General features: G+C 36.1%; 1 protein-coding gene across 1 annotated transcript in view; it reads left to right on the top strand.

Moving 5' to 3' along the window:
• The first annotated feature begins 4,506 nt into the window (after positions 1-4,506).
• Positions 4,507-15,661, top strand: part of LOC107750472 (adhesion G protein-coupled receptor L3-like) — a 74,619-nt gene continuing 63,464 nt past the window's right edge. The window contains exons 1-3 of the mRNA XM_016565839.1: positions 4,507-4,519; positions 8,464-8,677; positions 14,116-14,225. Of these exons, the coding sequence (XP_016421325.1) occupies positions 4,507-4,519; positions 8,464-8,677; positions 14,116-14,225 (337 nt within the window). The remainder of the gene's footprint in view (positions 4,520-8,463; positions 8,678-14,115; positions 14,226-15,661) is intronic.

Below are 15,661 nucleotides of genomic sequence, written 5' to 3'. Positions count from 1 at the left end.
ATGAGAAATCGAGTCCATACATGTAAATTGATAATTATTTTAATGTTAATAAAATAGTGATAAATGACCAGCATTAAAATTCATTACTGTTTTGTCCAAATAAAGATAAAACACTTTTAAAACATTTTGTTTTAAATTCTACAAGTGAATTTTGATGTTTATTTTTAAACATTACATTTTAAGCGTTTCATTAAATTATTAGTGTTTTTAAACATCACCTTTGAGTAAGCATTAGAATAATGCAATTGTGATTTAAATTTAAAAATAGAAATGAACATGCACAATTAAATATCCAATATCAGTTGATATAAAAATATAATCTGATAAAAAAAAAATGCTGAAGCTTTAATTGTTGTGTCTTAAAGGGTTGGTTCACCCTAAAAAGTAAAATTTTGTAAATTTACTCACCTCATGTCATTGCAAACCTATACGAATTTCCTTCATCTTCGAAACACGAAATAAAGATGTGCAAGAATCATCAAGCAAGCATGGTTGAGCTTCTTTTTATTATATTTGATGTGTTTTATTGTACTGTATGTATGTGCATTGATCAATGTTTATATGTAAATAAAAGTTGTTAAATCCTCAGAAGATACAAAATTAAATCACTCAGTTAATATGGATTATATTACATTTCTTTTATGAACTTTTTGAAGCTTAAAAATTTGGGTTGTGTGGAATGTCAATGGATGGACAAAAACGATGATAGAATATTAGAAATATCATCATTTCTGTTCCGAAGATGAACAAATGTCTTATGGGTTTGCAATTCCTGGTGAAATGAGTATGTATTTTACCAAATGTCCATCAACCACGCGGCATTGAAGCTTAAGTTATTTGTTCCCTTATAGTGAAGAGGGAAACATAAATAGAGGTCAGTTGTTTTTCCCCCTCTCTACATGCCACCAAAAGTGCACTAGGAGGAACGTGAGGTATAAAAAAAGGAGAGATGGAGTGATCGAGATAGGAAGAGACACAGGAAGGAACGGAGAGAGGGAGATGGTGGGGGAATACATGGTCGTGTCTTTCTAATTGTGTGTCATTACTGTGAGACTCCCTGATTTGAGGGTTCAGGCAGACTCTCATTTAGAGAGAGAGCGAGGTTGCTGCTCTCATTACTGGACACACAGAGCTGCAGGGGTTGATGGGAGCTCGTAAGGTCATGCCATGCCAGACAGAAATTGCCAGAACGAGACTGAGGCATGGAAGCATTTCTGTGCCATAATTTATAGCCAAACTCTACCAAGTATGTACGGCACCCTGCAGCACAATCGAGTCAAAAACTGCCATATGGCATTATAGATAATAGGAGAGAGAACGAGAGTGACAGCAAAGCGCGTGTGTTGCAGGAGGGATCTCATATCAGCACGTACAGTAACGCAGTCTACCGCACTCTTACAGGAAGTTTAAATTGGCTGACTTTACTTGTCGGTCTCAATCAAATGTGGATCCATCGACAGCGGCCCCCGAAAGTATTCACACACTTCAGCCACACTTGAAATTCAGCATTGCATTAAATAACAACACGTCACACTAAGTGGCATATCATTTAAAGAAAGACAACCCAAGCATTTAAAGAAGTCCATGAACTTTTGATATAAAAGAGTTTCTCGAACTATGAAAACAAACTGTAACATTTACGTGTCAAAACTTCCTGCCCCTGTAGGATAAATGCTTTTATTGAGACTAATCTGGAAAAATGCTTGGCAACACAGGGAGGTGTATATATATATGCATGGCCGCCCACATTTACACGCCAACGCCACCCATTCAGTGTTCAGATACCTTATCTTCTCAGTCGTGGTGAGATAATGAAGTCGGATAGATTGTTTTTGAACACTAACTGCTAAGTATGAGAGTAAAATAAGGGGAAGTCGGTCAAATCCTGTGTGACTGTGTGTATTAGAGTCATGATGGTCTAATTGTCCAAAAACGTACAAGTTGACCAGTTTATGTAGATTTATTTCTTGTTTTTGTTTTTTTGCTGCAGTGCTTTAATTAGCGTGCAACAGTGCAACAAATAGCCAGTATTAATGATATGCTAGTTTGTCTAAATACTTTATGAAAAATGGGTATTGACTTTGGTTGAGTTATTCTTAGTATTCTTAAAAATAAATTTAAATGAGCATTAGATGATGGAAAAAGTTATTTAAATATAAAATAGTGGAAATGAACATGCACAATTAATACGTCATAAACAGTACCATCAGAAGTTTGGAGTCTAAAATATTTTAATGATTTCGAAAGAAGTCTCTTATGCTCACAAAGGCTGCATTTATTTGCTCAAAAATGCTATAAAAACAGTAATATTGTAAAATGCTGTATCATTACAATCTAAATAAATGTTGTAATTTATTCCTGTGATGCAAAGCTGAATTTTCAGCATCATTACTCCAGTCTTCAGAAATCATTCTGATATGATGATTTTATTGCTCGAGAAACATTTTTTTCAAGATTATTTGATAGAAAGTTCAAAAGAATAGCATTTATTTGAAGTAAAATATTTTGTCTTTGTCACTTTTGACCAGTTAAATGCATCCTTGCTGAATAAAAATATACATTAAAAAAATGAATAAATAAATAAATACTGACCACAATCTTTTGAAGGTTAGTGTAAATAACTAAAGACTGACCCCTAAAAAACGCGATTGGGAATTCATAGTGCTTTACCTGTGAGTCAGATTGCACTGTAAAACTCTCTTGGAGAAGCTGCATCTTTTAATTTCTCCTTTTTAAAGCACCGCTGCTACAGTCACACACATTCAAGCGTACGTCTTTGACCAGTGTCTCAGTATGAGCATTGCATTTTTAAGATGCTATGACAACTTTTAAAAAGTCGTCTCAAGACCCCTGCATTCTGTCATATTCCGTCCAACTGTTTTTGAATGCAAGATAATCATTGCAATTACTGATGAAAACACCCCCAAAGAAACGTGTCCTGTTGGTGACAGGTTAATCTGAAACCAGCCTAATTATACAGATTATCCTTAAAACCAATTAAGCTAGTCATTCAGGCAACCTACCCACTACTTTTACATATTTGTTTAAATTCATAGTTTTGCGCGTCCCTAGCGTGCATCACCTGCCACTCTGTATATTTTTCTAAAGGATCCAAAATGATGGCTGAAGTTTGTAATCTCTAAAAAATAAAAAATGTTGGATTATGTTTCATAATTTATATCTGGTACTCTTGGCGTGAATGCTCTGCACATTGATTGGTAAATTGACTTGCAGCCAGCTACAGATTGCACACACATCATGGGTTCTTTAAGGAACTGAAAAGCTAATGAGTGAATAGCGGAACCCCTGACGGTCATCCTCAGATGCCCACTGATTAATCAGCATTATACATACTAGAGTGGCCACACATTGGTTATGCTGAAGTAGCTAATTAGGTCATTAAGTGATTAAGATTAGCATATGGTAAAATGGATCATGCTAAACAATGAAATAATTGAGGAACTGACTAGAAGCATGAACATATTCTGCACTGTAAAATCTAAATTAATTACTTAAAAGAGAGAGTTCACCCAAAAATGAAAATTCTGTCATCATTTATATTCGCCTTGTGTTCCACAAAAGAGAAATTTTGAATAATGTTTACGCTGCTCTATTCCTCATTAGAGCTCAAAACCATGTACAAACAAGCATGGTTCCTTCAGAAAATGTTTGTGGTTTAGGGGGAACTTTTTTCAAACGTGACATTTCATTTCCGAACTGCAGAGATATGTGCATAAACCAATGTAGTAAAATGTTGGCTACTTTATTTGTTTCAGAGAAATTTGAATGCGCTTTTTAGTGCCACTCATTGGACATTTCACTTTGAAAATGCCATGAAATATGCGAGAAGCAACGTAATATCATGTCAAATGTTTTTCAAAATATCTTTTGCTTTCCACAGAAGTCACACAGGTTTGGATTGACATGAGGGTGAATAACTGATGACAGAACTCTCATTTATGGGTAGACTGTTCCTTTAAAAAAGCATGCAAACTGATCGCCTTAAAATATCTAAGCAAGCATCGTTATTTGAAGTAAAGTGGACTTGTGTGTCTTTTTTACACATACACACTCGCATATGTGCATATACTGTACACCTGATTGACTGGCAGACTGACTGACTGTTTAACATAAACACGAGTTTCCTTGCTGCGTAGTCATAGATCTAAGACACACACTCATTTGACCAGGACTCTGCTGGTAGAATGATTGCATGGTCATTTGATCACACATGCACACACATGCTCTTTACTGGTACTGTGGGCATTTTTCCATATGTCCCTGTTTATAATGTAGGGCATCTGCTCGAAAACCTCCTGTTCACTTTAGTTAAGCAGCCATCAATCACTCAGACAAAGAAAGAGAGCTTTGTGTGTGTTTATGTGCATTCGGAGGAAGACAGAGTATGCGATTGTGTGTTTCTAATGACTGAGTGGCATTGTTGAGTGTTTATGTAAGTTTAATGAGACAGTGGCTGTATAGTGCTTTATTTTTAATAAGGTAAAGATGTTCAGAGAAGGTAGGCCATATATAACTATCTCTCTCTCTGTGTGTGTGTGTGTGTGTGTGTGTGGTAGAGGGAAAGAGGACAGATGCATTAAGCTGCTGTAGGAGGCATTAGCTGCGCAATTCTCAAGAGTATTGTTACAGGATTTATATCCTATGCTGTCATGCCTCTGTTACACATTGCACTGCTATGGGCACTTCGGATATGTGGACGTTTAGAAAGTAAACTGCCCTAAAATACACTTTTAACACTCTCGATTTTTTTTTGTAATATGTCCAACAGAGTGTAACACAATGTAATTTTCAACACATCTTATATTATTTATTGTGTTTAATAGCAGTGTGGCGGAAATTATTGTTATTATTATTATTAGTTTTTAGAAAATGGTTGACAAAGCTAGCATTTGTGTATCCTAAGTAGACATAATAATATTTTTACATTTGTAATGGATTTCATAGTTTAAGATTGAAAGTCTGCAACAATAATAAAACAAAATTGGTATAGATAAAAACTTAGCTGAAACAATTATGAAATTTCAAGGCACTTTTAATATGATTTTCATGTGTGACATATTTTAAACTCTAGGCGCTTTAAAAGTGCCCGAAGTTAAAGAAACACCCACACGTTTTCTTTTTTTGTCGGATGATTAAATGGTTGCATGGTCAAACACCCACAACAGTCAATAATCTCTATTAAATATTATGGATTCGTTTTTCAGCATCATCGACTTCATTACACAGACATGATTCAGAGACCAGCTAGACTGTCAAGAGATACGAGTGATCATTACATCTGGGTTCAGCTGGATCAGTTTCTCTGCTTTTTGAGCTGCAAAACTTATTTAAAAAAAAAAAATGTTCCTTAATTTCAGAAATATTCTATGTTTAACATTTGATGGTTATTGACAACATGACAACATTCACAACTCATTTAACATTGGCCGCACAGAATATATTACATAAACCCGTCACTGGCCCACAGTCCGCAGTTTGTCAGAGGTACAAACACAAGACAACGTGCTTTTGTGTTTATCTGTAGTATTTTGTTAATTGTTGGACTATGCACACATGCTAATAGAAGTCTTTTGGACCATGAGCGCCACATATGAAGTTAAAAGTTGGTCATACTTGACGCTGCTTGAGATCTTTGCGTTCGGTTTTCTTCTGTTGCTCTCCATCTAGCTGTCTTTGAGCACAAGAACACGTCCTGTGCTGAATGTTCTCAGTTGGTTTGGAAAGAAGAACATTATTACTATTTGATAAGCGATTATAAAAATAAATTTTTTTTGAATAATGTGCAAGGATGCATCTTTTGCACGGGAACACCAGTGACATTTATTAAGAAAATAAACAGGGTCACTTTTGATTTCCGGTTATTTTTTAATTGCAACACTGTGTGCAACAAAAGTGACCTTTAGCTGTAACATTAACATTCTCTTTGCTTGCTCTGTGTGTGTCCTTCCTGCTTTAGGTACTCGCGTCAGAGAGGAACTCCATGGCTAATGTGAGACGCTTCTTCAGCGAGTCATATGTTAAATTATATATAATATATTAATATTGATACATAATGACAATATTTTGGCCAAATTGTGCAGCCCTACAATATATATTCTTGTGTGTGTGTGTGTGTGTGTGTGTGCTGTCAAATCTCAATGGAAATGATTGTGATGGCGATGGTTAAATACTGGATCCTGACTGGATGATGATTTGGCATCTCTTAGGGCTGGGCGATAAACAATATCACATTGTGAGATCGTGATAAAATTGATGTGGATAACAGTGATAAGCTCTGGACATTTTTACTCGATGTGGATTAATCTAGCAGCAGAAATAAAAGTGAAAGCAGCCGGTCAGTGCATGCCGCTAATAACTCTCTTGTGTGAATGAATGGCGCGGTTTCGTCTTGACACACAAACTCAAACAAAACATGACGCTCACGGTGTTTCGGTGTCTGTGTCTCAATACATGAGGACATGAACACATGAACTTCATCTCCAGAGCTGCTCTGAGAGTCACTTTTGACTTTCATCTGAGAAAAACTACCATCAAATACACACTGGAACTGAAAGTAAAACTGAAAGACCTTCATGACAACCTGAAGTCCGGTTTCACTTGAAGAAATGATGACAGAAATATGTTACTACTGTATACTTAAATATAATTCTCAAGTAATAATAATATTATTATTTGTAAAGGGGTCATGAACTGCCTTTTTTTATTATTTTGTGCTGTTCTCTGAGGTCCACTTATAATGTTATCAAAAGTTTTACATTAAAACATCATAATTTATAAGTAATAGGCTATTTTCTGTCCTGTTTTGACCCCCTCATCAGAACGCTCTGTTTGAATAGACGTGGTGGATTGTCGACTTGGAAGTAAACGCCCACTGCTGTGATTGACTAACAGTTGTGTTTGTTTGACAGCCTACAGCCTTCACAGATGGACGCTGCTGTGATTTAGGTTAAATACTCAGTATACGATCTGTAATAACAGACAAAGCAATAGTGACCACATAATAAACACAGTTACTCACACTTGTCTTATTGTCTTCGGAGCATCTTTATAGTTTGATTTCTGTGTAGACCTGCGTTTGCCTCTCTCGTTATTTACAGTAAATGTGTGAATCGGTGGGCGGAGCTAAACAGGCAGTGATGTAGAATCGGTGGGCGGGGCTAAACAGGCAATGATGTAGATTCGGTGGGAGGAGCTAAACAGGCAGTGATGTAGAATCGTGGGCGGAGCTAAACAGGCAGTGATGTCGAAGCAGGCGTTGATCTTCTTCTGCGGAGGCGGGGCTTAGCCACACTATTAAGTCATAAAGTGGCACATTCCACAACCTGTCGTTTTGGCAGATTGGCTTCAATATAAGCTGTTTTTAAACTAAAAAGCAAGTTTTGAGTTCTGAAACTTGCAGGATGTTTTTATAGTACAATGACATCTTGTATGTCAAAAGATCAACGGAATTTTGATTTCTCAGTTCATGACCCCTTTAAGGAATATCATGCAACCAAGGTATTTTTTTCCCATTCATTTATACAGTTATACAGTGCTGTTGTGCAGCATCTAATTTGACAAAAAATAATGCAATGTTTTGTTGTAAATTAGTTATGATTGTATTGAATCATAAAACAGAATAAAAAAACCCCAAATAAAATAAAAAATTAAATGGAAAACAAAATTTAGGAGAAAATAAAAGATATTTCATGAAATTAAATTAAAATAAACATTATCTTTACATTCATTCTCAAGGCCTAACAAACATGTGGAAAGCATTTCCTTCCCCAATCCCCATTAATGGTAAATGAATATTGTGTTAAATATTGACATCATATGATATTGTCATAATATTTTTGGCCACATTGCCCAGTCCTAACATCTCTGCTGTCAGTACGTATGCTAATCAGAGGCAGCAGCAGAATATGAAATTAACTCATGCACACAGTCAAGTGTCATTCACATCCCTGAGATTAATTTCATAAGAGCGAGTGTGTGTAAGGGTGTCTGAATCTGTCTCTGTCTGTGTCTGTGTACGCATTAGAATGCAGTTTATTGTGTCGGTGTTTGTCTATGGCTATACGTCATGCGGGGAAAGGAGTGTGTTGCTACGGTAACAGGAAAAGGGTGGCGGTAAAGAATGTAATTTTTGATTTAAGTGTCTGTGTGTGTGTGTGATTTAAAGAAAGGTTATTACTGAGGGCATGATAACTAGATAGATGTGACTTTTGGATGCAGATATGAGATCTTTCTATTGTATAATGAAGAATAGTTTTGCTCACAATAACCATTCCTTTTTCTACATGCCGTCTCTCTCTAACACAATCCAAAAGCGGATTATTTTATGTTTGAGAGAGAGAGAGAGCGTGTGAATGAAAGATGAAGAACATTGTGTTTATGTTGAAATTTGTTTCATAGTTTGTTCAATGTAATATATTTCTCTCTCTCTCTCTCTCTTCGCAGTTTTAAGTCGTGCTCCAGTGCCGATGGCTGTGGTGCGTCGAGAGCTGTCGTGTGAGGGTTATCCGATCGAACTGCGCTGCCCGGGCACCGATGTCATTATGATCGAGAGCGCCAATTATGGGCGCACAGATGACAAGATCTGTGACTCGGACCCTGCTCAAATGGAGAACACTCGCTGCTATCTGCCTGATGCCTACAAGATTATGAGCCTCAGGTAGAGAGATACATTCACATGCTTTGTGCTCTATTGTCGTCGCACAGGTTGTATTAATGTGTGTGTGTATGTGTCAGTGTATGGCTAGGTACACACTACAGCTAAATGAGTCATTACATCAAGAAGAACCATTTGTGTCTGCAACATCTGGTGAAATTATAAACCTACTGTAATAAAAATGTTTTCATGCAATATTTAAAAAAAATGATGTGCATTTTTATGTGCAGGTAGCCAGTCATAGAAACAAATTCCAATTTAATTTGATTTAAAATATATAAAAAAAATACAGAAGAACTTGGATTACACACACAATTGTGCTGTGATAAACTGTGTACTGGTTTGCAGATTCACACTGGATCAGTCACATTTATATGAACACAGGATTTAATTTCATTGAATTTAACTGCGCCTGTGAATTTTGATTCCTGCCATCACACTGTTTATTTATTTTAAAAGAATAGGGAGGTAAATAATATTGTTTTATATTATTTCACATTAAATGACACGATGAAGAGGAAATTATAGCGTTTAGGTTTTCAACGGAGACAGGATCTACTCTCAACATTCTTTACATAATTAGTTTTTTCATGCTTAATAAGATTTCTCAAGCACAAAGAAACTGTTTTATACAATTAGTTCTATTTTTAGAAAATAATCATATTGTTGGCTATTGAATATGAATGATAGGAGGCCATAACATATAAGTCTTGTTATTGTTAACTAAAAGATAAAATATTACATTTAAAAAAAAATTTGAAATAAAGCTAAATTATAAATATTAGATAAAAAATGAAACTTAAAAAAACTTGTACTGGCAACTAACTGAAAAAAAAAATGTTAATGTTGAAAATGCTAAAATCATGAAAAACTTTGAACAGATTAAATTAAACAGAAATATAAAAAAAATGACAAAAGCACACAACAAAATTACTAAAACTTAAACTAAAATAAAAATGAAAGCTAATTCAAAATTTTAAGAAATACTGTAATAGTATATACAAATACTAAAATAATACTGGCCATAGGATTTTGAGAATCTCGTCACATATGCTTGGAATATTCAAACAATATTTTAGAATATTAAATATAAAGTATTTATTTTATATTAAAAAATAAAATATAAATTTAATTTAGCACATAGTAGCATGTGTCTGACAGAATGCTTAATATTTACTTTACAATGAACCTTTTCAATATGACCATATTTTACAACCAAATGCACAGCTGAAACATTCAGGCAGTGACAATCGCAGTTTCATTAAATCAGAGTAGTGTGTACAGACCCAAACTCAGCAGCTAGTTGGTAATGCGGTAATGCTGCTATTGAGTTATCACCATGTCAACTGTTGCAACTTGGAGTGAATCCTGCATTCCGTACACACATGGAATAATAATTTAGAGTATGTATTCCCACATTTAAATGTGGTTGTCACTCCCAAAACTTTGCAGTGTGTACGTGGCCTGTGTGTTAGGTTTCAGTTGAGCACGAAACTGTCAACACTTTGATTTGTAGGCATAATTAGCACATAAGAGCGTAATAAAAAAACAGGGAAAAGACATTTGCATCAAAAACAGGTGTTGCAGAACAATGCGAGCGTATATTTGTGCAGCGCTTTTTTTTTTTACACAGCGTGTGGAATTAATCAGATATAGTCATTTGAGATTGTCCACATTACATAACAGCCCAAACATATTAGCCATCCTGTTTGCATTTTTCAGAGTTGTTTGGCAGGACAAATGAATTCTTTGCCTCCAAACTGCACAGATGAAGCCGAGCTACGGAGAAAAACAGAACCCACGCAGAACAAAACCCCATTAGCTTCTGCATCATCACAAGAAACATTATCATTTCGGTTCCGGCTAATGTCGAGAGCACAGCCTGCTATCTCTCTGACCTTGACTTTGACTGGCGACGACAACCTGGCACCCCATGGCACAAGAAGAAAGATGTAGGGAAATGGACTATGCGTGAGAATAATCGCCAACCATGAACGGATGTGTCATGCTGCGTAACGGCATGTCTCGCGCTCATAAAAGATTCATAAAAGTGCCGGCTTCTACTGTATGTTTTTAACTGGACAGATTTGGTTATACAGGTTTTTCTTCATTCAGAATGACTCCCAGTGTGTGTGTGTGTGTGTAATCAGTGGAAACGTGTAAGCGAGAGAGCACCATATCCTGCCCTGAGGTTGCCTGTTATACCACCTGCCACACACACACACACACACGCACACACACACACACACACACACACACACACACACACGGCTTCAGGGTAGACCAGACTGTAAGATCCAATTAGCAATGCCATAGACCATGGCCCAGAGTCAATGTGGTGGAAATGACCAGTTATGAGTTCTCTTTCATACACACACGCACATATACCTGCTCACATTCTCTTGTGAGACTCGATTTAGATGATTACACGCTGGCAGGCCACTTTCATCAACACATGAGAGATAGATTTTTCAGTTTCTATAACTCTGAACTGCTAATGTGCTCAGATTGTAGCGGTGTGTAATTCCCATAGAGGAATTAGGAAACGTTCCATGAAACGGAAGACAAGAAAAAGATTTTGCCTTTTTTCTCTCTTCTCGGTCTTGCTCGGCTGCTTTTTATAGAAGCTGTGGCTGGAATCACACATCATTTATCATTCTCCACCTCATCTCCCGCTCTCGCTCTCTCTCTCTCTGTCACTCGCTCTCTCTCATTTTGTCTGACCTTTACATCTCACTCAGTTTGGGCTAATGTATTCACGGAGTGCGTGTGTGTGTGCCATGGCAGGCTAATGCTCTAATCAATGAGGGGAGGTAATTGGAAGGTGATTGTTTGGGAGCCCCTTATCCAAGATCTATTGGCAGACATAATATATTACACAAAGAGATTTCAACCAGCAGGTCTGATGCAATTCAGAGCAGAGCGAATAGAACTGATTTCAAATGTTGCATGCTAAACAGTTGTTCCAGAAATGAAAACGGCAAGAGAGCCTGTGATTGGTCAGGAGATTTGAGTTTCTCAAATTATTGATCATGTTACATTGCATGTGGAAATACTGTTGCTTTTGTTAAAAATTTCATCCAATATCATATTCATCCCCAATTCTGCAGTGTGAAAAAGACAATTCTTATTACTGTAATGCAAAAAATAAAAAAATAAAACATTTTGTTTTCAATTGCAGTATATTTGTAAAGTACAATTGTAAGTATACAGTACATCACAGTAGTATTTGTATTGAATTTGTACGTAATATAGGCTGATTTTAATAAAAACATCATTATGTAAATACACAAGGTGTTTAATTACAGTATTACTGTAATAAAATGACATTTTTTCACATTACAGAAAGAGAAGTTGGGGGTGAATGTGCTTAATTGTCATGCCAATAATGCCATTAATTAAATAAATATAATGTTGCATATAATATATCTGTTGTCTTATATAATATCTCATTTCTTATTATTTCTTTTGAATTTAGAGTCGAATATGACCAGGACATTGTGGTATTTGCCCTTAATCACCAATTAAATCAAAATTAGAGTCATTTATACGTCAATAAAAGTATACTTTCAGTATATATATATATATATATTATATTCAGTATATTTCAGTATATGCATGTACATTTACACATTTCTAATAAATAAAACTAGCAAAAGCATGTACTGTAGCAAATTCAATGCAAGTTCATTCATATTCGTTGGTGTGCTGCTCATGCTTATATATTTATTGATTAGAGATTTCCCTTCCCAACCTTCTACTGATTGTGAGGGAACGGGATTTGTGGTTTTGCCAAGCTGTGACGTAAACTAAAAACTCCTGACTGTTTTCAAAAGGAACAAACCCTTCAGTATGTTCCCAACTCACCGTTTCATCATTTGTAAACACTGGAAAGAAAACTGCGTGTGTCGTCAAACCTTTTCATGGGTTTTTAAGTCTATTTGATCTTTCTGTCATTGACATTTTACATCTTTATTCAATGATTGATTCAAAGTGGGACAATGTGGAATTCTTTCTCAAAGCAGATGGTTTTTGAATTGATCACAGATATATATTTATTGCTGTCAGTGACAACAATTGAGTCCATCATCTTGGCATTGCTAGCATCATACTCCATTGTTGAGCTACAAGCACGCTCATAACTATAAAAAATACTTATAGCACCCATGTCATCAAATGATTACTAAAAATGATATCCTGTGTGTTTGCAATTATTCACACACATGCTGTTAGAAACCTTCGGATATCTCAGTCAGGTGATGTTTTTCAAGGTCTCTGTACATCTGGATGATGCTGATATATTCATTTGACACGCACTGCCCCAGTTCATTCAGTCATCTCCTCACTACAGTCTGTCTGAACAACAACTGTGAACACAAATCTTAAACACACAAGACCCGAGACAACATTTTTATAGGTGGGGGCATTGAGGAGGCTAATGGGTGTTTTGTGCATGCAAATCTTACCTTTAAAGAAAAAGACAAAAGAATCTCCTCTTCGCTCCTCTCCTCCTAATTTAGGTCATATCTGGGTGTTGCACACTGCCACACAAGAGCTGTCGCCCCGGAAACCAGAGATGCCCCACAGCACTCTGGGAGTATGACTGTCACACTCACTCAGCACAGCAATTAGGGCTCAAGCACACACACACACACACACACACACACACACACAATTAACATACCTGCATCTATACTTATACACAAATGCCAAGATACCAATCCTATACAATATTCCACTGTCTGACAGTTTGAAAAGTAAGATGCAAAACATGCACACACACTTGAGTCCGTCGTATAATGATTTTGGGAAGCTAAGCTTGGAAACTTAAAAAGTGTGTTTGTGTGTGTATTTTAAGTGCCCCGTGGGGTTGGACTGGAAGGTTTCCATGGTTACTCGTTGAGGGAGATATAACGACGCTTTAAGATTCTTGTGTGTGTTTGCACATGTGTCAGTTGTGTTTTGTGTGTGTGTGTCCATTCGTATTTCTATAGGGCGTAATAATCATGAAATATGACAGATATGTCATGTGGTGGTCATCCGTATGTGTGTGCATGTGTTCCTGCCAAGCAGGATATGTCAAAACTGTCTTTTGCTCTGCTTTTTTTGTGCCTGAATTCGTTCTGCTCTGTATTTTCAGCCCTACATGTACATACGACCTACATATGAATTACATTTGAACAACAGCATGTGTTCCTGGGCTCTTTGGGGAGCCCACATTTTGAGTCTTTCAGCTCCATTGATATTGTTGAGTAAAAGTGTCTTTTTTTTTTCATTTGATGAAAATGGTATTTTAGGGCTCATTTAACTTTTATCGTACATATTGAACCAGTACATACGGTTCATATGCCTAATGTCAGATTGATATTGAATGAACTGAACAAATAGCCTTGCTCTATCTGTCTGCATATATATATATCGTTCTCTCTTTTGTCTCTCAGGTGTAACAACCGAACTCAGTGTGCGGTCATTGCTGGCCCTGATGTTTTTCCTGACCCGTGTCCTGGAACGTACAAATACCTTGAGGTTCAGTACGAATGTGTGCCATACAGTAAGTTCTCACACACACACAGATTTAAATTAAGCTTTGCACAGCATCATTATTACTATTTCTCATACTTAGGGATTTGAACAAATCTCTAACTTTAAGTATTAAACTTTGGTGCATAACTTATTGCTTTGTGCTACAGGCTATAGACATGAATTATTTCTCAAACCGTGCGGCTTGTTGAGAAAAGGTGTGCTATTACTTCTAAGAGATCTATGAATGCATCAGACTTAAAGGAATATTCTGGGTTTAATACAAGTTAATACAATTGACAGCATTTGTGGCATAGTGTTGATTACCACAAAACATAATTTGGATTTGTCCTCGAGGTTACAGTGAGGCACCTACAATGGAAGTAAAAGGGGCCAATTTTTTTGAAGATTTACAAGCAGAAATGTAAAGCTTATAATTTAATGAAAACACCTGCATTAATTCTTCTTGTGTGTATTATTTGACCTATAAAGTTATTTTTTTATCATTTATTATGGTTGTTTTAGGGTTTTTATGAAAGTTAAGGAAGTTTTCAAATTGGATAAAACATTATTTATGCCTTGTGGCGTAAGTGAGTATTTTAACATACTTTTAACAAATTGATCACATTCACTTCCATTGTACTGTAAGTTCCTCGCTGTAACCAAGATTTTTTCTTTTTTCAAGTCAGAATGGATTTTTTGGTAACTGTCAGTATGCCACTTGTATTGAAAACAAAAACTTTCTTTTAAAAAATATTTTCTATCTGGTGGGTGAAAAAATGGGTGAAAACTGTAAAAAGACCAGGAGCCTCAGGTTGTTTCAAAAAATTTTCCCATGTCAAAGTTCTATCGACAACATTTGTCGCAATATGATGAATACCTCAGAAATGATTTCTCTTTGCCCCTCTCTTTTTTTTTTTTAAATAGCAGAAATTGCGGTTTTAGAATCACTTGGAATGTGAAGATTACATTTTCTACATTAATTATTCAGTAAAAGTCAATTTATTATTTAAATTGTTCTTTTTGAGGTGGAAATACTTTCCTGGGATGAAAAGTTGTGCCTTATGATGTAATTCCGTTGTGATTCCTGTAAACATTGCTTTACAGATAGTTACGTCATGTCCCTTTCTGGTATCATTGCACATACAGTGTGATATTTAGCAGGTTTACTGGCTTTACTGAGGTTAAGTCTTCATGACAAGCAGGTTGAAATATTGGATATATCTTTAGCCAGATGGCCAGTACACAATTCACATGCCAACACATATAATGTTTAGGATGTGTGGCTGTACTTCATTCTTTTTTTTGTCTGGCCCTCTGTACTTTGTAAGTGCCTTATTTTCTTCAGTACGTGTAAAGGCGCATAGTTTTACCGTGTTAAGACAATGAATTTGAACATGTCTCTTAGCACGTGCCCATTCTGGCTGTGTTCGAACATGAAGTATTTTTAAAGCAGATTTACATCTA

The sequence above is a fragment of the Sinocyclocheilus rhinocerous genome, unplaced genomic scaffold, assembly GCF_001515625.1.
Source record: "Sinocyclocheilus rhinocerous isolate Xijiao unplaced genomic scaffold, SAMN03320098_v1.1 scaffold1, whole genome shotgun sequence".
NCBI lineage: Eukaryota > Metazoa > Chordata > Actinopteri > Cypriniformes > Cyprinidae > Sinocyclocheilus > Sinocyclocheilus rhinocerous.
This window is presented reverse-complemented; position numbering and strand designations above follow the sequence as displayed.